This window comes from Ascochyta rabiei, chromosome 19 (assembly GCF_004011695.2).
Source record: "Ascochyta rabiei chromosome 19, complete sequence".
In the NCBI taxonomy this organism is placed as follows: domain Eukaryota; kingdom Fungi; phylum Ascomycota; class Dothideomycetes; order Pleosporales; family Didymellaceae; genus Ascochyta; species Ascochyta rabiei.
In genome coordinates this window covers 324,856-346,756 of record NC_082423.1, presented here as the reverse complement: position 1 = coordinate 346,756, position 21,901 = coordinate 324,856, and the positions used below count along the sequence as shown (strand labels likewise).

Below are 21,901 nucleotides of genomic sequence, written 5' to 3'. Positions count from 1 at the left end.
TAATATTAATAAGAATAGTAGGACTGCTAAGTAGTGCTGTATGCTCTGTCTCTACTATATTACTAATAGTAATGTTTATAGGGACTGTTATTTCTCTACTAACCTAGCTTTATAGGGTAGCCTACGCTATAGGAACGCCTAGGCCTACTACTACAGAGAGTGTTATAATAGCAACAAGAATTGCCTATTAGTACGTGTTTTGTCTTCTTTTAGCTTATTTTAATATCTTTTAACACATTTAGGGCCCTAATAAGTACACTAACAGCTATTTAAGGCTTTCTAGCAACATAGCGCGCCTTTATTCTAGTTATTATGTAGTTACTACTGCTTATTCTACTATTATTAATGCAGCTAGCGTTAAGACTACCCCTATAACACCTGCTAATACTACGCCTAAGTTTATTAATAAGAACACTGTAATAGGTAAGTCTATTGTTAACTAGGCTAGCTTGTTGCTAGGTATAATTTAAGAGTATGTTCTATCTCTTTTTAGCTTATTATAGTATAATCTAAGCTTTATAGGAACTATTTGCTATAGGAAGACCTACTTACGCTCTATAATAGCAACACTTGCGCATGTAAGTTAACCTTATCTAGCATCTACGTTAAAAAGCAAGATTAATCTAAGGCTAGCGCTGTTAAGGCTGAGATAAAGTAAAAGAAGATGTTAGAGGAGAGCAGTGGCGAGTCTAATTTAGATGTGCCTATTACCCCCTGTAAGAAGGTTTTATAGCACGTTTTAACCTATTTTAATAATATCTAACTTCTTTTATAGTTAAAGTACCAGATTACAGGTACTAGAAAGACCCTTAGCTAGCTCTAGGAGGAGCAGGAGGAACAGGAGGCTGCTAAGCAGGCCGCCGCCGACGCTGCTGCTGCTGCTGCTGCTGCTAAGAAGCCTTATAGTTGTAAGGCTGCTACTTATACCTATAGTAGTAGTTATAGTTAGTATATATTCCTTATAATAGAAGGTTTAGATTAATAATACCTAAGTTTGTAGTTAGTAGATAGGTTTAGGCTAATATAGCAATTAGGTGCATTATACTCTTAGATAGTCTAAATAATACTAGAAAGGTGTTCTTCTATACTAATTCTTCTATTTTTCTTATAATTATAACCTTATAATATAGCTAGTAACTTTCTTTATCTTCTTATGTTAGAAATAGCTATAATAGGCGAAAGGATGTCTGCTTTAGCTAGTCTGTATTCCTTAGGGTAAGGTAGGGTTATATTTTCCCTTAGCATATACTATTAAAAACTTATTAATTAAAAAACCCCTGTAGGGAAAAATCTTAATTAAGTAAGGGTAATTAGCCTTTTTAGTCCCCCTCTTTTTTAGACTTTAACCTTAATGTCTTATTACGCAGTCTAAGCAGTTACTTTATTATTTTCTAGTATTATTTTAGCGCTTCTTTAGAAAGATTTGTGCTAATCTCCTAGGAATTTTCTAAGTCTAGGAATCTGTCCCACTTAATAAGGTATTCCTACTATCTGTTAGCTAATTGCTTTCTGTTAAGGACTTTTTCTACATCCTACACCTTCTCTTCCCCCTTAACTATAGGTTCTTGTATTTATTTCTATATAGTTAGAAGTTAACTTCTTAGTATATATAGGTCTAGCAGCAACGCATAGAATACTAGGTAGATCTCTTTTGTTTCTAGTAGGTCTACTCTATATACACTAGGGCTAATCTAGGCTATAATAGTCCTAGGTCCTAGGTATTTCTAGTCTAGCTTCTTTTTTAGGCGTACTGTCCTAATGTTCTTACTAGAGACTAGTACTTTGTCGCCTACTTTAAAGGGTGCTAGTAGTTGTTTCTTATCTAAGCGTTTCTTTTAATACTTATTTAACTTTTCTATATTTGCTTTACAGGTAGCCTGTAAGGAAATAACTCTAGCAGCTAAATCCTTTGCAAGGAGAGATTCTCTGCCTTTTAATGCTAAAGTAGGCTAATCTGTGCCTCTTAGATCTATACTGTTACAGGCTTAGAAGGGTGTTATATTTATAGATACGTAAATGCTATTATTATATGTAAATTCTGTAATTAAAATCTATAGGGCCTAATTATCTTATTCTAGAGTATAGTAGCAACGTAAGCACTATTTAAAAGTCTAATTTTACCTTTCTGTTTAGCTATCTGTCTAGGGATAATAGGCTAACATTAAGACTTATCTTAAGTTTAAATATTAGTTAAAGGTTTCCTACGTCTTTAAGTTTATTAGCAGCCCCTAATCTAAGATAATTTGTGCTGGCGCGCTGTGTAAACAGATAATTTCTCTAATCTAGGGGTGTGCTAGATCTTTTCTATACTAATTAGCCCGGGTTAGTATATAATTTAACATTTTAATTAATTTACATACTACTACTAGTATAGAGTTGTACACTAACCTAGCCACCTTACTAGGAGGTAATTCTGTAATAAAATCTATTGTTACGTCCTCCTATAGTTAGCTTAGCACTAGTAAAGGTTGTAATAACCTATATAGTTTATGTTAGGCAGCAGTTAATCTCCTACACACTAAGTAGTTATAGCAGTAGTTAGATATATTCTTAGTAATACCCTTCTAGGTATATCTGCGCTACATCTTCTCTAAGGTCCTTCGTGCTCCAAAGTGTCCTAATATTAGGTTAATGTGACATTCTTTAATTACTTACACCTTATCTTCTAGCCTTATAAGCAAGAGACACTTCTTCTTAGCTATATTATCTTTTTCTAGGTTATTTTATCCTATTTTAACGTTGCTTAACCCTTTTTTAGTGCTAGAGAGTTTGTGTATGTTGTCTAGGTCTATTATTAGCTCTATGTAACTATTCTCTCTTAATTCTTCTCTTTTAAGATCCCTTATGTCCTTTCTTTCTTTTACAGACAAACAAAGGGTTATAGCTGCTACTAGAGGAGTATTAGAGTTCCTCCTAGTTAGGATCTCCTAAAGTAGTTATATAAAAGCCTTATTATACTTTTATAAGTGGTCTTATACCTCTCTTATATAATTAGGATACTATAAGGGTCTATTTATAGGGTTTATAGACCTTAGGTAATAAGTAATTATAAAGTTAAACTTAGATAACACTAAGTATGCCCTTACTTACTAATAGCTAAGAACCTCTGTTTCTATAAACTATTTTAGGTTTTAGTAATCTATTAAGATCTTAAAGAAGGTACTGTCTAAGTATCTTTGCTAATACTGTAGGCTCTAGACAATTATAAGAAGTTCCTAGTTATAAGTATTATAGTTATACTTAGCTTAGATTAACTTCTTTAAATAGAAGTCTACAGGCCTCTATTAGGCTAGCTTCCCCTCCCTAGGGACTAGTTAACTAAGGATTCCTAAGATAGCGCCTCTAGAGGCATCTACTTCTATTCTAGTCTGTTTCCTAGGTACAAAATAAACTAAGATAGGTACGTTAATAAATAAGTCCTTTATATTCTAGAAAGCTTATAGGGATTCTTTACTTAGCTTAAGAGGCTAACTCTCCTCCTTCCTTATTACTTGACTAGATTTAGCCAAATTTAGCCCTTTCTGGGTTAATTAGGTTAATAGCAAGGCTAATTTAGAAAACCCTATAATAAACCTCTAATAGTAGTTTATAAAGCCTATAAATACTTAGATATTATAAACTATACGCAGGCTTAGCTATTCTTAGAGTATTTTAACCCTATCTAGGTTAATACTTACCCCTTTAGGTAAGCCTATGTACCTAAGGTACTCTATACGTTAATAGTTCTATTTACACTTATCTAGGCGCATATAGAGGTTTGCTTTACAAAGCCTCTCTAAGACCTTCTTAATATGTCTAATATAGTCTTCCTCTGTCTTAGAGTATACTAATATGTTGTCTAGATACATAATACAAGTTACATTAACTAATCCTATTAGTGCCTTATTTATATAGGCCTAAAATTAGTTAAGAGTATTTATAAGTCTAAACAGCATTACTATATACTTAAAATGTCTATACCTAGTTTAAAAAGCTGTCTTCTAATTATCCCCTTCCTTAATTTAGATATAGTAATACGCCTTATGTACATCTAGTTTAGTATAGAACTTAGCTTGCGCTAGTTATTTTAGTAACTCTATAATTAGTAGTAATAGATAGCAGTTTTTAACTATTATCTTGTTTAAACCTCTAAAGTCTACACACAGTTATAGGTTACTGTCTTTCTTCTTTAAAAAGAGAATAGGCGCTTCTACTAGCGACCTTAAGTGTTATATCTAGCTACGTTATAGATATTCTGCTAGATACTTCCTAATTATCTCTAATTCTATTACAGATAGCCTGTATAACAATTAGTAGAAGGAAGTAGCTCCTTCTATAATATTAATTGCTAGGTTGTGCTCTCTATGCTCTAGTAGGACCTAAGCATTATCCTCTAATCCTAAGTACGCATAATCGCAATATACTTCTAGAATTAGGCCCTTTTTAGTAGATATTAGGTTATATATACCTACTAAGTTTACTATACATATATAAACGTCTACTAAGGGACTTCTTATAGTGCGTTTAAACTCTTTAGCATCTTCTAACACTGTTTTCTCTAGTTTAGAAGAGTCTCTATACTTCTTCCTTTAGAAGAGTATACGCTAGCTTAAATAGCTTAGCTTAGGGTTTGTCTAGTTAATCTAGAGTAATCTAAGGTATATCTTATAACTTTATAGGTCTATAACTATAAAAGGTATCTGTTAGACCTTCTGTCTTCTATAGGAGTTAATAATAGATACTTCTACTGTAGTTACTCTATAGATAGGTAATTCTACTCTGCCTACACCTTTAGCTACTATTTTATTTAATAGTATAACCTCTAGATCCTGCTCCTTTGCTAGGAGAACTAAAATTAAGTTTAGTTGTAACCCTCTATCTATTAAGGCTTCTACGTTCTCTGCGTTGCCTATAAATGCTTTAACTTTAAGTAGGTATATATATTCTAGGTACACTGCCTTATAAAGAGAGATATTCTTCTTCTTCTTCTTAGATAATTTAATATAAGCTATAAGAGAGGAAATTAGGTCTTAGGCCTCTTGTCTTTTCCTAACTTATCTAGAGTAGGGTCTTTCTAGTTTAACTTTAGCTTTAGGTAGTTAGGGCAGTAGTAACTAGTTTTTCTATACTTAAGGTATGCGTTTTAGCCCTTATATAGCCTATCCTAGCCCTTTTTACGCTTTACTAGCTCCTTACAGAACTTCTTAGACTTAAATAACTTTTTTAGGGTTTTTATGTACCCCTCTAACCTAGAGTTACTAAATTAGTACTGTTGTAGTCCTTTATTAGTTATCTTACCCTTAGCTAAAGTCTTCTTAGGTAGCTGTTAGCTATAATAACCTATTCTCTAGTTAATAATGTTAGCTTATTCCTCTACCTTTAGGATTATGTCCCTTTATTTGTAGAAGATAAGAAATAAGTCCTTTTATATGCTAGGGAGTAGTACATCAACATATTCTAGAACTTAAAGCTCTAGCGTATGTAGGTTACCTAGTTTCTCCTATAGTAGACGCATAAAGTCTAACAGATCTGTAGGGGACTAAGATTTCTGCTACTTATATTACTTTTAGGATTTATGAACTACTTACTTATATTTAGCTAGTATTTCTAGAGTGTTTAGTATAATTCTTTTTAGCTCTTACTATATTAGTTCCTAGGTTAGCTAATTACAGCAGTTAGTTGTGCAGTAGGCCTACTATAACGTCTTTAGGTTCTCTATAAGGTACCTTATACTAAAGTTAATCTTTTATTCCTCTATAAGGAAATTAACTAGAGATTAAAGGAAGTATCTCTTATAATCTCTCTTCTAATAGTTATATTTAGCGTAGTTGCGCTTTACGTACTTCTATAGGGGTTTAGGTTATAGAAGATTTATAGATAGAAAAGATTGTAGTTTCTCTACCTCTTTTAGTACTTTTTAGAAGGATAGGATTATTACTAGATCTCTTTTATAATATTTGCGTCTAAGTTTATAAAAAGAAGAAAGTTCCTCTTAGTCTTTTGTTTCTTGCAACTATTTGTGTAAGTTTTCTAACTCCTTATATTAATTACCTACTTCTAGGCTATTTTAGCCCTTTCTAGCTAAAGCTGCCCTATAGATATAAATTCTAGGGTAAGGTATACTACCTAGAGGACCTACAGATCCTCTTAAGGCACTATAGACACTTAGTGTCTATTAAGGTATCTTCTTATCTGCAGAGGGAGGTGTTACCTTACGCTCTACTAGCTCTCCTATAGGTAGGTTGTCTTAGTCCCTCTCTAAAGACAGTAAGCCTAGATAATTTAGTTTAAGACTTATAGTAGCTTAGGTCTATCTTTAATTATAATATAGGAGTAATTAGAATGTAAAGAGTGTATAAAGTAATTATAAGGGAGGATAGGGTTAAAGAGGACAGTAGGTGTATAAAGGTACGTAGTGTGTAGTAACAAGACTAATTACTAGAGTATTAGTAATAACCTCTAACACCTTTATATAGTCTAGGCTGGCTAGCCCTATAGTAGCTCGCTGAGACTAGTAGAGGTACCCCTAGGCCTAGCGCCTAACAGTACCCTACCTGTACCCCTACCCTATATAGACTCTACCCTACCTCTACCCCTACCCTATGTAGACCCTACCTAACCCCTACCCTCTTAGTAAGGAATTAGCGTGGGTAGGGGTTAGGTAGGGGTAGGGTACATCACGTGATGTACCCCTACCCTACTCTACCTCTACCCTTTTGCTACTGTATATACGAGCCTCTATATATAGGTCTACACGCTTACTTACGCAACAATAAGGTAATTATAAGGAAAGATAGGGTTAAAGAGGGTAGTAGGTGTATTATAGTACGTAGTATGTAGTAATAAGACTAATTGCTAGTAAATTAGTAATAACCTTTAACACCCTTGTATAGTCTAGGCTGGCTAGCCCTATAATAGCTCGCTAAGAGCGGCAGAGGTACCTCTAGGCCTAGCGCCTAACAGGCATGGTATTATATACAAAGATAGTAAGGGTCTAATGTAATTTAGTTGATAGAGCTATTCCGCAACATCTAGCTTATCCTAGGCCCACCTACACTACTTATGCCAGCTACCAAGTAGAGTGCACACTTTGTTACTGGACTTTATAATACCCTAAAAGGCAGGGTAGCGTTAAGGTGACACTAAAGTAGCAGGGTGAGCCGCGTATGTACAGTGCCGAGTTTTTTAATCTCTTGAGACGCCGAGTTGACCTCGCTAACTACCATTTCCACCCAGACTCTAGCGGTTGCTATCAACCCTACTGTGGTTGCCGGCGGAAGTACTCTAGGTGGGTCTCGGTGTAGTTGACAGTCTGATCATCGCAACGCAACCTTAACAATTTTAGGATTGATAGATAAATGCGCAGCCAGCTTGTAGAGCCAATCTAACTAGTGAGTATTGCAAGCGATACGCTTTATGATCTCGGCCTTAACCCTTGTCGCTGGTCTCCACCTACAATACAATCGCCGGCAACCACAGTAAGTCCACTAGCCTCGACCGTCGGTTGCTTAACTAATTAATTAATTAATTGATAAGTTTAACGTCCTGTGTGAGTCTAAGACTATATAAGACGAGAGCAGTTAAGCCACTTTAGTAATTTAAGGAGCGTGTTTGTAAGAGGGGATAGAAAATGTGTAGTTAAAGTCCTGTGGTAAGAGCCTATGCTCTAAGAAGTTTAACAGAGGTTTTTAGGTGTCTGTTGTTTATTATAGGTACTACTTACATATGCCTACTCTTGTCTCTAAAATAAAAGCTAGGGTAGCTAGAATTCCTTAGGTTGTGTGTAGTAGTAGTCTTATTAAAAGCCTTTATCCTTATAGGCTGTTTTGTATTGTTTTTTATGCGTTTCTATATTCTCTATAGCTAAGTAGAAGGTGTTGTGTTATTTATACGTAGCTACAGATATATCTATTATTATCTACTTTCTATATATTATGTAGGTATACTTTGTTATATCTATATCCTAGTTTTAGTTAGTAATAGGCGCTAGCTACCTCTCTTTTAGTGTTTTTTAGTAGTTTTATCTTATTTATTAGTTCTAGATTGCATTTTACTGCGTAAGTGTATATTTTCCTTAGGATTACTTTATCTGTGTAGGTGTCTAGTTTATATTTCTACTTATTTATTATAATAGCTTTCACTTAAATTCTAGTTATAGTAATGCTTGTTAACTTATAGGTAGGCCTCTTTTCTGTTGCTTCTTTTACTAGAGAGTCTGCTTTCTTGTTCCCTGTAATGTCCTAGTAGCTAGGGGCCTATTTAAGGCTGATTGTAGCTCCTTTATCTTTAATAGTTTTAGCTACCTTTATACAGCGTATTTACTAGGCCTATCTAGGTTTATTTAAAGAAGTTTTTAGTCTTAGGATTGCTGCCTAGTTATCTGTAAAGATTTAGATGCCTTATACTGTAGTAGCTATAGTAGCTGTAATTTTAAAGCCTTATATTATACCTTCTAGTTCTCTATTATGTATAATTTAGCCTTTACTAAGATTATAGTTTATAGCGTAGATTTCCTTAGGCTATTGTTTGTAGTCTAGGACTGTAATTCCTACTTCTATGCCTAGGCCTTTACCTACAGAAGAAGCGTCTATGTAGATAGCTAGCATATTACTTCCTACTTTTTATAGCATCTATATCTTATATGCTTTTACTTTATCTTCTTTTAGTAGTCTTAAGATTTTAGTCTAGTATGCCGTAGCCTTGTTCTAGGGGTAGAAGTAGAAGTCTTTTAGTTTTTCTTCTCTTATGCTAGGTATAGCCTTCTCTATAGACTGTGTAATTTGCATAAGCTATATAGAAAGTCCTATTCTTAGCCTATTACAGTTAACCTCTCTTTACTCTGTGCTAGAGTCTAGGTCTGTGTTTTATAGGGTAGACTTTAGTTGTGTTATAGCAGTGTAGATAGGGTAGTTCTTTAGTAGCTTCCTAACTCTAAAGGCGTACTTTCTTATTGCAGAATTTAGTCTTATAGTAGGAGTGGCTAGATCTGTCTCTACCTCTTAGGGTATTATAAATAAGGTTTAGAAGCTGCCTAAGATTTTCCTAATTGCTAGGTTCTGCAGTCCTTGTAGTTGTTTTACTATTCTAGCTTATTACTTCTAGAAGACCTAGTATCTATAGTCTGCTATACTAGTAATATAGGCTAGGTATATTTGTATAAGGGTAGTAGGTATAAGGCCTTTACTACTGTTTGCTAGTCTACATATTCTATAAAAGGAGTTCCTTACCTAGCTAATCCTTATAGCCTCGTGCTTTTTAAATAAGAGTCTGTTATTAAAGTAGATTTCTAGCTATTTAACAGTCTCTTTTAGAGTTATTATAGACATGTCTAGTAGGGTAATAGTATAGTTTTCTACTTTTTAGCTTATAGTAAAGTAGATAACGTACCCTACAGGTAAGCCGCTTAACAAGCAAGCCGCTTACTTTTACTAAGCCCCTACTAAACTCCACCCTATTATAGCCTAAAATAACCTAGTTTAGTGCTATAAAGTGCAGTATGGCCTGTAATACTATTTAGAAACTACTTCTACCTCTTTCTAACACGTTCGCGCGTTGTGTCCTGTCTGATTGCACTATCTACAGCGTCTTTAGGAGGGCTTACCTCCTTTAGCGCGCACCTACTTCTTTGCCTTCTTCCTATTACTACGCGCCCTAAACTCCTTTAGAGTTATTAATTGCAGGCTATCCTTAACTGTTAGGGTCCCTTCTACCTAAACTTACTTTCTTTTATGTAATTTTTGTTATATAGCTACCTTATTAGCAGCTTAAAGCTAAGTAATCTCCTGTTACGCTAATACTAGCTTATACGCAATTATTACTGCCCCTTTTACTACCTTCTTAAACGCCTTAACTATAGAGGTAGGCGAACTATCTATATACCTCTAAATTCTTGTCTTTATAAGCGTTAATTACAACCTAAGTTTAAGGGTGTTGCTTAGGGTTTACAACTGCTAGAGCTTGTTATTAACAGGTAGTAGTAGTAATAGAGTGTGCAACTTTATATTAAGGGCTATTATAACCCGGTCTAGGTTAAATAGAACTAATCTAGCACCTTAGAACCCTCCCTAGATATTCTTAGAAGTAATTATAGTATTATAGGCGCGTATAAAGTATAGCAGAAACTCTGTCTTTATAATATAGTTAATCTAGTTATATATAAGTATTTTAGCTTAGCGCCTATACGCCTTCTTTAAAGCAGTAAAACAACCTATATTAAGGGGCTGTGTAAGGTGTAATAAGTAAAGAGGCAAACAGAGAGCAATAATCTTATTATCCTTATAGTATTGCTAGAATTTAAGAGAGTTATAGCTCTTATAACTATTAATAATAAGTAAATAGTAGGTGCTAATAGTACGCTCCTTTATATGCCTGTTAAAGTGCTTTAACTAGTTAAGACTAAGCTTATTAGTAGTCCAGCCGTTATTAGAGACTCTAATAACCTAGTTGTAAGGCAGATCCTCTTCTTTGTACTAGGCAGAGAGGTAGTAGTAGACTTTAAAGATAAGGAAGGCTAGAATAGCCTATCCTTTAGCATTAATGCTTACTATAGCCGTAGCCCACTCTTAGTTACCTAGCTAGATAGCCTTTAGCCGACCCTGTCGTTCTAAAGCTGTAACAACTGCTCCTAGGGAGATCTAGCCTATTATAAAGCCTGTCTTGTTAAAGTTGTACATGTCTTTATCCTAGATGCTATACTTAGCTTTAATATTAGCTACTAGGCTAAACTAGCCCTATAGAACCTTAGAATCCTTACAGAGGGCTCTCTTGTAGTCGTACTTGCAATTAAACTTAACTTTAAGCTCTAGGTGTTGCTTAACAAACGTACTAGGCTAGTTTACGCTAATAGGGCCTAGATTGCGCTTAGCGCGCAAAGAATTAGCTATAGTAGCTATATCTAAGAGCTAAGGGGAAAATCCTTATACATCTAGCTTAAGAACATGCTTAATAATTACCTCCTTCTTATTATTATCTAGCTTCTGTAAGTTAGCTATAGAATCTGCGCGTAAAGGTTATCCTATATATTAGTTACTTAGTGTCTTTTAAGGGACCCTGTAGATAGCTGCAGCGCGTTACTAAGAGAGATTCGCGTCTTGTTTAAGAGCCTAGAGCGCAAGCTGTATCTAAGCTTCCTTTAACGCGTCTAAATGGTGTTGTTAAGAAGACATTAGTGTAGGAGGAGAAGTTTGGTAGGGGCTTGGCAAAAGTAAGCGGCTCGCCTGTTGAGCGGCTCGCCCGTAGGGTACGTTAAGTTTAGTTTTTAACGCATTAAACTAAATTGCGTAGCTAGACCCTTTTTTAAATAGGCTGGCTATATCCCTTTCTAGTAGGCAGATGTTTTTCTTTAGGCTGGTAGACAATACTGTAATAGCTAGGTTGTTTAGGTAGGATAGTAAGTAGTTTGTAATTAACTAAAATAAAGGTCTAATATATATTAGGAATAGAATAGGTAAGATAGGGCTTCCTTATAGGATTCTAGCGTTTATATTGCTAAATTCTTCTGTTTCTCTATTAAAGGATAGTTATAGTTAGCGTCTAGAGAGGAATAATTAGATCTAGGCTATTAGGCTGTATAGTAGCTTTAGTTTTTATAGGATAGTAAGTAGTTAGCCTAGTAAGACATGGTTAAAGGCTCCTTTAATGTCTAAGAACACTATAATTATTGTACACTTTAGTTTCCTCTATTCTTATACTTAGTTTAGTAGCAGTATAAAAGTGTCTATAGCTAATTTTTATACTCTTCTACCTAGTTATAAAGGGTAAAGTAGGGTAGTTATTTTAGCTAGTAGGCTAAGCTATTTAGCTACTAGCCTTTCTGCTACCTTGCCTAGGTAGCTTAGAAGGGCAATTACCCTATTGGCTTTAGGGGCTAAGTAGTCTAGTATATTTAGCTTTTTTTAGATAATTCCTATTGCTCTTTTCTAGATTTAAGGATAGTACCTATAGTTAAATAGGGTAGAGAACGTATAGAAAAATATGTCTATTTCTACTTTATATACTATAGTAATAATCTCCTAGTTTATAGTATCTAGTCCTAGGAAGCTACTTTAGATTTGTAAAGAGCAGGCGTGTTCTAGCTCTTCTTTAGTAAGAGGTGGCTATTTCTAGCTACCTTCCTATTAGGTGCTCTACTCTATAGGTTAAGAGGTAGGTTAGCTAGGGAAGAGAGTATCTCTTAGCGCTAAGCATTTGCCTTAAAAGGAGTTCTCTATTCCTCTAGGGCCTTATATAGCAGGTATGCTTTAGCTGCTTACAGACCTAGTATAAAACACTACTTTAAAGATTAATTTTTATTTCTCCTTTTCTAGGAATTAATTCTAGTAGTTATACTTTACTACTTTTACTACTTATAGATAGCTGTTTCTAATAATTAGGTAGTCCCTTTTCTATATATAGGTGTTTATAGGGCTAGTTACTAGTTCTCTCTATCGGTAGCGTTATTTGCTTAGCATGTTTGTCCTAAGTGTTTTTAGGTCTAGGTTTTACTAAGGTTTCCTTCTAGCACTAGTAGAGCTTTATAGGATTGCAGCTTTAGCTGCATTTATTATTGCTGTTGTTAGCTCCTTCCCTATTACTTCTAGCTGCTCCTCTAGATCTCTGTCCTCTCCTTAGATAAGGAGTAGGGTTTTGCTAGTAGAGTGGCTTAGGCAGGTAGTACTAAGAGCAGGGCTTTTTACTAACTTCTTTGCTAGCTCCTTCTAAAATAGGTCCTAGTCTGCCTTCTTTGTGTTAAACTAAGAAGTAGGTTTATCTAGGAGCTGTGTTCTAGGCGTTGTTATTATAAACAGGATGCCTAGGTAGTCTAAGCCTATACCTACTAGGGTTTACTAGTCTTCTATCTAGTTTCTAAGCCTATATGTAGTAAAGGTAAGGTCTAGAACACTTTCCCTACTTATGTTTAGCCTGTAGAAGGTGCCTATACTAGGGTTGTTTAATAGCTCTAGGTTTTATTCTTCTATCTAGGTAATAAAACTACTAGCTTTTAGTGTTTTAGTAGTTATAGTAGGGTTTTACTAAGGGTAGTAGGTGTTAAAGTTACCTAGTAGGATTAAGTTAGGCAGAGTGCAGCTATTTAGGAGCTTTCTTTCTACTATTGTTGTTCCTTATATGTTTGTTTAGTTATAGATATTATAGATTATAAAGTTTAACCTAGACTACTAGACTGTAATAGCTAGGAAGTCTAGGTTAGGGCTTAAATCTGCAGCTAGGGTGATTTATACTGTTGTTAAGTGTAGGACATAGGCTAGAACGCATAGCCTTATGCTGTAGTCCTGTAGTAGGGGTAGGATTTGTGTAAAGGAAGGGTAGTTTACAGAGCGTGTGTCTAAGTAGTCTAAAGGTGGTTATTAAGTAGGGGTGAGCTACAGTTCTTGTACTAAGACAAGGTCTATAGCTAGTTCTACTGCAAGTTGCAAGGCGCTCTCTGTAGCTTGTGCGCTCTTGTTTAGATTTACTTGTAGAATCCTTAGGTTGTCTAGCATTCTGGATGTGTTTGTGCGTTTATTATAGCCCTGTAGGCGACCGTCGGTTGCGAACATATTGCCGAACCATCGTTTATTGAAGGCAGAATCGACCACACACCGAATGGACGGAAAGGAGTGCAACCGCACTGAATAGGTGCAAGTTGATGCAGGCAGCGAGTGCTGGGTACATTTCTGCAGATGTGTGGTATTGACATGTACCGCAGAATACTACGAGCGAAAAGCGTGTATATCGAGTGCACTCATCGTGAGCGAAGCGACAATAATTGCCAGAAATGCCGCTTGCTGCTACAAGGCCTCTGGGATTTGTTTGGAATCTCAAATTGCTGCCTGGGGTGTAGTTACAACAGCATTCTTCGCCAGAGGCTGTTGGTTTACTGCCAGCTCTGACATCAAGGGCGAGCTGCTGACGCCAACGTTCTTGAGTTACAAGGGTTTAGACTATTATCCGCAAGTGCTGTTCCTGTCTCTCCTCCGGATCAAGTTCCAGAAGCTATGACCGAGGACGAAATCTTAGAGGTCGTGGAAGACTACGAAGCGGCGGCGAAGAGTGCTGTAGCTGCAGGATTTTACGTTGTCGGAATTTGCGGCTCTAACGGATACCTGCCGGATCGGCTTTTGCAGACAACCTGCGACGAGCGGCTGGATGACTTTGGGGTAGTATCGAAAAGCGAGCACGGTGCCACCTTGGAGTCACCGCAGTGGTTTTTGCTGCTGTTGGCGCAGAGAGGACGGCAGTGCGCCTCGGTCCCTTCAGTGACTTTGACGGCATGCTCATGGATCAACCTGAGCCTACATTCGAATACGTTGGAACTCGATTGGATACATTCTGTTGATTGCACCCCCGTTCAATCGAGGCTCGCATCAAATGGCAACGACGATGCCAACTGTGGTGGGCAGGAGCGTAGAGTGGATGGTCAAGCTGGGGGACAATGTTAGCTCTGTGGTGCTGGCACACGGCTTTGACCCTCAAACGGTAAATCTTACGATTAATGATACTCACAACAACTTAAACGTCATGGTTGTATTTTGGAGGTATTTTGTTGCCAACCTGGAAGTTGTGTTTTGAGTACGGAAACGGGTAACATTGACTAGGCATGATCGTGTAGTGTTCTATATCCTAAAATAAGCAAAGGCATAGGACCATACTCGATCAGGCCAAACCGATCAGATCTTTTGTATTGGCATTCTTTGCGGCTTGTAGATTCAACCTTTGATCCTATTGGCGTGGTCGTAAGGCGTGTCGCGCGTTGTGGCTTTTTCTCGCGGCGGCAGGGATGAAGATGAGAAAGAGGTGCGAGATGCGGATTGCGATTAGCCCGCCAAGTTAAGGACCGTAAAAAAAAATTCAAGACGTGGTGGCGGTATTGATAGCACGGGTCAATATCGTGCAATTCTCTGAGCGAAACAAGTCTAAATCAGATCCAAGTCTCAACAATCCTTCTAGGAAGGTTGTGCCGCAACGAATCGATTGCCGTTCGACTAGGCGAAAGTTAAGGTGCCCTGCCGGAAGGCAACTGCAGGACGATCTTGTAAACAAGAGCACAGTGAGGTCTTAATTTGATCGAGCGATAGGAGAATCAGCATCGCAGGCTGCTATTCAAGTAAAAAGTTCAAAGGGGTTCAGCAATTGATTAGCACCTACCGAGGGCGGCCATGCAGTGGCATGCCTGATTGATACCAAGAGAGGAGAGTGCATCACCCTAGCTTACTGATAACAGCGACGGCAGTCAGCATGTTCCGAGGGCTTTCGGACTGACAGGATCAGCGACACAAGTGTAACAACGCGGCTGGCGGTGGACGTGTGCCTGTGCAAGCCACTCACCCAGACTAACACAAGCGCGTATGCCCAATTGCTTTTGAAGCTTGTGCTACGCCTCCGGATCGGGCGAACCGAGCATGTGGCCAGGTAACCCACGTCCTGGTCCTTGTGCGTCCAATCATGACCAGAGGAAGTCAAATCGAACGATATCACGACTTCCGCCCGCGCCCTCAACGTGTTGGCATCCGAAAACGACGAAGCACGAGCACTTGGCCCGTACCCTCGAAGATAGTGGCGCGCTGGTCAACCGCTCATAAGCGCTTTGCTGCATGCAACGCGCAAAGATCCCGAGTATCTGGGACGGGTGCTGCATGCTGGTCGCCCTCTCCACGACTGAGACAGGCGCAGGACTTATCGTAGAAACGTAATGGAAGATGACGCCGGTACCAGTGGCTCGTATGCATCCTGCGCGACCAACGATGCTACCAAAGAGACGTTCCATCCTTCGGAATTAGTAGCAGTCGTGCCAGGCCGTACCGATAGACGACGAAACATGGTGTTGACCAGCGAGAGCGGGGTGTGCACGCTTTGGCGATGGCCAAATCCACATGGAAGAAGTGTGTTCCAGCGCTTAGCCCGATCTGGTTAGCAGCTCCGAGTAAGCTTCTAGCCAGGCGCCACGCGCCCCGCAATAGGAAGGAGCAAGGGAACACGGGCGGAGCGTAATAACGCCAAGAGGACTGTTGCGCATCCTTCAGGGTTGTGACACAGTGATGGCGGTGGGCGTTGATGCCCGTTTGCAGTCGGTCTTCGTCGCTGGAATGGAGTGCACAATGGGTTGCAGGTGGGAGAAGAGCTTGGAGAGCTGCGCGCAACCTCGACATCCACCACCGTACCCTCTTGGCGGTGCAAAGCTTTCCAAGACCTCATCGTCCGCTGCTAAGGCTGTCTTGTCGGCATCCTTAGCATATCTTACCGAGGCTTGTGCGCGACGTCGCCTCTGGGCGATGATTGGCGCGCACCGACGAGGTTGCACCAGCTATCGCGCACGCGCATGGGTAGATTGGGGAAAATGAATGGCGGTGGCAAGGCGATTAACAACGTAGACCTGCCGCATCAAAGCTAGGTTACGGCGTTTATCTGTTGCTATTACGACCTCCTTCCTGATCCGCCAGCCTCAGGCGGCCAGTCCGGGCACACGACACTGCGACTACGCTTTGCGTGCTTTTGCTTCCAATACCCATAAATCCGGGTTCCCCCCAGACGTGTTTCTTTCGTTGTCGCTCCTCTACACCACCCCAACCTACCAAGTCTACCCAGTAGCACGACCATCACCATGCCTATGGGTGACAACGATGTAGTTGTAAGTCACGCAGTGCCTTATCCGCCGCCACGTGCTTGTCCTCACACACTTGCAGCAAGCCGTGGGCTTGGACCCGGCTCTTCTCGACGCCTCTGGTGATCCACAGCGCAAGGATCCCAAGCTTCACACTGACGCACCCCCTCCGTTCCTGTTTTCCGAGGGCAAGGCCACTCTCCAGGAGAGCTATCTGAGTGAAAACGATGATATTCCCACCGAGGAGGAGCTTGAGACGCTTCCTCGCGTCGGTGCCGCCATCCCCTGGAAGATCTACACCATCGCCTTTGTCGAACTCGTCGAGCGCATGTCCTACTATGGATGTGTTCAGGTCTACTCCAACTTCATCGCCAAGCCTAGGCTGACTCCAACTGGAATGGCGGTGGACCCTCACAATGCTGATGCTCAACCTGGTGCGCTTGGCATGGGTAAGCAGATTGCTTTCTCCCTGACCACATTCAATGCTTTCTGGGTCTACTGCTGTCCCCTTCTTGGAGCTTGGATCGCCGACACATACCTTGGGCGCTACAAGACTATCCTTTACTCGGTCATCGTCGCTGAAATCGGACACATTATTCTCGTCGTCTCTGCAATCCCTGCGGTTCTCGACAACGAAAAGGGTGCGCTTGCTTGCTTCATCATCGGGTTGCTCGTAATGGGACTCGGAACGGGCACATTCAAACCTAACATCTCGCCCCTCATCGTGGAACAGCTCGAGACGGACAGACTGCAGGTTGTCGAGAGAAAAGGCGAGCGCGTCATCATCGACCCCGCCATTACTGTCACCCGTGTCTACAATTATTTCTACCTGTTCATCAACATCGGTGCCCTGGCTGGTCAGCTCGGCATGGTGTACGCCGAACGCTACGTCGGATTCTACCTATCGTACCTGATCCCCACTGTCTTCTTCCTGCTTGCCCTGCCAGTCCTGATTGTCTGCAAGAAGCACTACGTCTTGCGCCCCCCGAGTGGCAGCGTTATGGGCCCTGCCTTCAAGCTCCTGGCCAAGGCTATCGGCACGAGGAACTTCAAGAACTGGAACGATGGCAAGATGTGGGAATCTATCAGGCCTTCTGCTCTCGGTGCCAACAAGCCATCGTGGTACAACTTCGACGATGCATGGGTCGACGAAGTTGCCCGTGGTTTCCGTGCTTGCGGTGTCTTCTTCTGGGTTCCCATCTTCTGGCTCGCTTACAGGCAGATGGACTCCAACTTGACCCAGATGTGTTCCACCATGTCTCTGCACGGCATTCCTAACGATCTCCTGTCGAATTTCGATCCGATCGCTATTATCATCATTGTGCCAAGTAAGTCTGATTCTCACGGATGCGCAATTACTAGCACTAACGTTTCCACTAGTCATGGACACTGTTGTCTACCCGTTCCTTCGCAAGAGGGGCATCAGGTTCACACCTCTCAAGAAGATTTGCGCTGGTTTCATCATCGCCTCGTTCTCCATGGTGTGGGCCTCCGTTCTCCAGTACTACGTCTACAAGACATCCGGATACTACGATGACCCAAGCCAAGAGAACTACAAATCGCCCATCAACGTATGGGCTGTCATTGGCGTCTACATCCTCATCGCTATTTCTGAGATCTTCGCCTCTGTAACAACACTCGAGTACGCTTTCACCAAGGCACCCAAGAACATGAGGTCTCTTGTCATGGCCGTCCAGCTCTTCACCACTGCCTTTTCCGCCGCCCTGGCTCAGGCTTTCACCCCGTTGACGCTCGATCCTCTCGTCGTATGGAACTACGGTGCTGTGGCCATCATCTCTTTCGTCACTGGTGTTCTTTTCTGGATCGCGTACCGCAAGATGGACAAGGAAGAAGACCAACTCAACATGCTGCCCACCGGACATCTTGGAACCGCGGCTCAGGCACAAGACATCGAGAGACGTTTGAGCGTCGCGCCCGTTGAGGATGAGAAAAAGGCTCAAAGCTACTAAGCATCTGCGCCCGTTTTCTGCTCCACACCGGCAATTGCTGCAAACGGTGTGACTTGATATCCCATCTAGGACTAGTGTAGGTTCTGAGATCGCTCGTTCACATAATGACTTCATGTTGTGCTTCTCTCATGAGAAGCAACGAACTGTAATTTCATAGCAAAATTAATACCCAATGCCTGACCAGTGGTCACTTATTCACATAAGCTTGTTCGTCTTCGTAGCTCAATCCATGCTCCCGCGTGGTTCTTGCGGTCGTGCCAATCGTTGCTGCTGACCCACCGCGCACGATAACCATCTGCATGACCACGACAACACCGTGAACACAACTCCTGGTCCTGCCTCGCGAATAAATGGTGCACTGTTAGTGATCCCGCGATAAAAAACAATGTATTGGTGACGGCGGTGCATGCCGGTGTTCCTATAGATGCGCTTCAGTAATGAGCCAAGCAGCTCGCTCCGCCAGCGACTTTGGCACCGTCTCGCCGTCTCCGTTACGCTCGCATGGCTTGCCCCTTGTAGGCGTTTCGTCGGTAATTGAACTCTGTCGGAACCCACCAGAGCACAACGCCCACCAATTCAGACAGCCAGTGAAACAGACGTCATGCCGATCTGCACGCGAATCTTGTCCACATTTACCCCGCACTCCGCACGCCAAAGCGCTTGGTACCGTCAGATGATCGTGCAAGGACCCACTCACTACAATTCCTTACTCGTTGCTGCCAGCCATGTTGAGAAGTAAGGTAGAGCTGAATATGCCGGACGTGGTAAGCCGTGCTTGTGCAGTTCGGAAACCGAAGGTGCTTTAAGAATGAGGTCGCTGGCCTCTGGTTATCTCTTCTCCATCGTTCGCAAAGCAAACAGACAAAAATGACGTCGCATGTGAATGAGAAGCACGATGCTTCTATTCACAAAGAGCTGCGCACCGAGAACATCCATGCAGAGAAGGCCTCGACTTCCTCGGGCGAGCTGGAAGCGCAACACGTTGAGCTTGACGAAGCGGAAGCAAACCGTGTGTTACGCAAGGTTGACTACCGGCTCGTTCCAATGCTCTCATTGCTCTATCTTGTCGCCTTCATCGACAGATCGAACAGTAGGCATCTTCAGTTCAAGTTCTGGCATTTCTACACATACTGACTCGTCACAGTCGGCAACGCCAAAATTGCGGGCATGGAAGGCGACCTGAACATGCGAGGTCTGCAATACAACACCGCCGTCACCCTGTTCTTCGTACCGTACACGCTGCTCGAAATTCCGTCCAACATTATCCTCAAGATCATGAAGCCGTCTCACTGGATGGCGATCCTGATGTTTTCGTGGGGTCTCGTCATGACACTCATGGGTCTCGTTTCGAGTTATGGCGGACTGCTTGCCGGCCGCTTTTTTCTTGGTGTGACCGAGTCAGGCTTCTTTCCTGCTGCAACGTTTCTTCTTACATTGTGGTACCGGCGATTTGAGCTGCAGCGACGCATGGCGGTGTTCTATGTCGCTGCATCACTAGCTGGCGCTTTCTCTGGCCTGCTCGCCTATGGTATCGAGAAACTAGATGGACGATCTGGTCTGGCGGGCTGGCAGTGGATTTTCCTGATCGAGGGACTCATCCCAGTCGCTCTTGCTCTGATCATCTGGAAGATCTTGCCCAACAGTCCTGAGACGGCGAGCTTCCTAACCCAGCCAGAGAGGGATCTGCTGATTCGCCGACTTCAAGATGATTCTGGTAGTGGGCAAGGAAAAGCTACGAACAATGATAAAATGGGCAAGCAGCATGTTATTGCGGGTCTTTCCGACTGGAAGGTCTGGGCGGCTGTCGTGATCTTCTGGGGCAACACTGTTGGTGTTTACGGGTATGTACCATGTTTTCGGGCGAATGCGGTGACTTTGACTGACATGACCAGTTTCACCGCCACAGTCCCTACTGTCATCAACGGCCTTGGCTACTCCAGTGCAAACGCGCAGCTGCTTACGATCCCTATATATGTTTTCGCGGCCATTGTCACTGTCATATGGGCCTGGGGTTCGGATCTGACCCAAATGCGCTCACCATGGATCATCGGCGGCTACTGCATTGCGATCGTTGGGTTCATCGCGCAACTAGCAATCCCACACCCGGCATACCCCGGTGTCACATATGGTTTCCTTTTCCCAGTTGCTGCTGGCTTGTACTGCCCCTTCACTTGCCTTGTTTCGTGGGTTGCCAATTCGCTGGCTCCTAGTTCAAAGCGCGCAGTCGGAATGGCGCTGCTTATTTCGGTAGGAAACATGGGTGGTATCATGGGAAGTAACATCTACCTTGCACGAGAGAAGCCCAAGTACACCACAGGGTTTGCGGCGAGCTTGGCCATGTGCATCGCAGCAGTTGCTATGACATTCGTCTTGCGCTGGGCGTACGGCAAAGAGAACATGAAGAGGGACCAGCTCATCCAAGAGCATGGCGAGGAGGCGATCAGAGCCAGATACACCGACGAAGACCTGCTGATGCTGGGAGACAAGAGTCCGTTTTTCAGGTACACATTGTAGGATGGCACGTACAGCGGACTAGCGAAAGATTGTGGGGACGTCATATCTTGTGCCTTGCGTGAAACATTATCTGATTTATAATGTACCGACAACCAAGCTTGCTCGTTCTTGAACGAAGGACCCGTTACACCACTACAGACACCTACACTGATACTGAGCTTGGCTTGGAATCTTGGTAATCATGATCTAGAAACAAAAGCTGAGGGCTTTAAAGCTACTATTCATATCTCTAACTACCAACGCTCTGTCAAACAGAGCCCAGAAAAGCAATCAGCGCGAGCAGGGTACCAAACAACAACGAAACGCAGGTCGTGATCACCAAGTCCCGCAGCACCGTGGTGGCCCAAAATCCTACATCCCAGCTATGAGGCTGAAGCAGTAATAGGGCCCGAGACATTGCACCGTCCAATCCACTTTGGTAGGAATGCGAGTCTTGTCTCGGCCCACTCGTTCTGCGTCCAAACCTCTTCCCATCAAGTTAACCTGCAGTCTACTCGGACCCAAACCCCCAGCCTGTATTACCAACGCCCTGTGTTTCTAAGGAGGAACGAACACACCAAATAGCCCACAGCGTAGGATGCCTGATGATTTCTTTCGATCCTGTGTAGTCTTGTAGCAGAGCCCATGTCTTCTGCCCTTGAGCGGTCCGTTGTCAAGTCACATCACAAGGACGAACGTGACGGCTTGCACTCAGCTCGGGGACGATACCTGGCATATTTACGTCTCAAAGACTCCGAGGTATCGTTAGCTGCGATGAACGGCCAGAGTTCTCAATATCAGAAATCCATCGTCTCAAACCAATTCCCATCGGCAAGCCTCGAGATCTTGGCCATGATGTCGCAGCATCCATGGCAAAGTGCTA

At 41.8% G+C, this 21,901-nt stretch overlaps 2 protein-coding genes across 2 annotated transcripts, besides 20 other annotated features; both read left to right on the top strand.

Moving 5' to 3' along the window:
- Positions 1 to 6,524: part of a mobile genetic element that runs on past the window's edge.
- Positions 1 to 6,535: part of a mobile genetic element that runs on past the window's edge.
- Positions 822 to 845: a tandem repeat.
- Positions 869 to 892: a tandem repeat.
- Positions 919 to 964: a tandem repeat.
- Positions 3,732 to 3,865: a mobile genetic element.
- Positions 4,954 to 4,970: a tandem repeat.
- Positions 6,323 to 6,535: a long terminal repeat.
- Positions 6,536 to 6,540: a direct repeat.
- Positions 6,541 to 6,751: 211 nt separating this feature from the next.
- Positions 6,752 to 6,941: a mobile genetic element.
- Positions 6,788 to 6,851: a tandem repeat.
- A 2-nt stretch (positions 6,942 to 6,943) lies between the features above and the next one.
- Positions 6,944 to 7,058: a dispersed repeat.
- Positions 7,059 to 7,487: 429 nt separating this feature from the next.
- Positions 7,488 to 7,512: a tandem repeat.
- Positions 7,496 to 9,361: a mobile genetic element.
- Positions 7,882 to 7,939: a tandem repeat.
- Positions 9,323 to 9,444: a dispersed repeat.
- Positions 9,359 to 11,226: a mobile genetic element.
- Positions 11,214 to 13,495: a mobile genetic element.
- Positions 11,227 to 11,250: a mobile genetic element.
- Positions 11,960 to 12,009: a tandem repeat.
- Positions 13,496 to 16,555: 3,060 nt separating the features above from the next.
- EKO05_0010317 (uncharacterized protein) lies at positions 16,556 to 18,525 on the top strand (the record flags this gene model as incomplete). Its single annotated transcript, XM_038943106.1, has 3 exons — positions 16,556 to 16,582; positions 16,638 to 17,883; positions 17,936 to 18,525. 3 exons carry the CDS (start codon positions 16,556 to 16,558, stop codon positions 18,523 to 18,525), a joined length of 1,863 nt encoding a protein of 620 aa, XP_038794356.1.
- An 867-nt stretch (positions 18,526 to 19,392) lies between these two features.
- Positions 19,393 to 21,039, top strand: EKO05_0010316 (uncharacterized protein; the record flags this gene model as incomplete). The annotated part of the gene is made up of 3 exons (XM_038943037.1): positions 19,393 to 19,615; positions 19,670 to 20,366; positions 20,418 to 21,039. 3 exons carry the CDS (start codon positions 19,393 to 19,395, stop codon positions 21,037 to 21,039), a joined length of 1,542 nt encoding a protein of 513 aa, XP_038794357.1.
- Between the last annotated feature and the right edge of the window lie 862 nt (positions 21,040 to 21,901).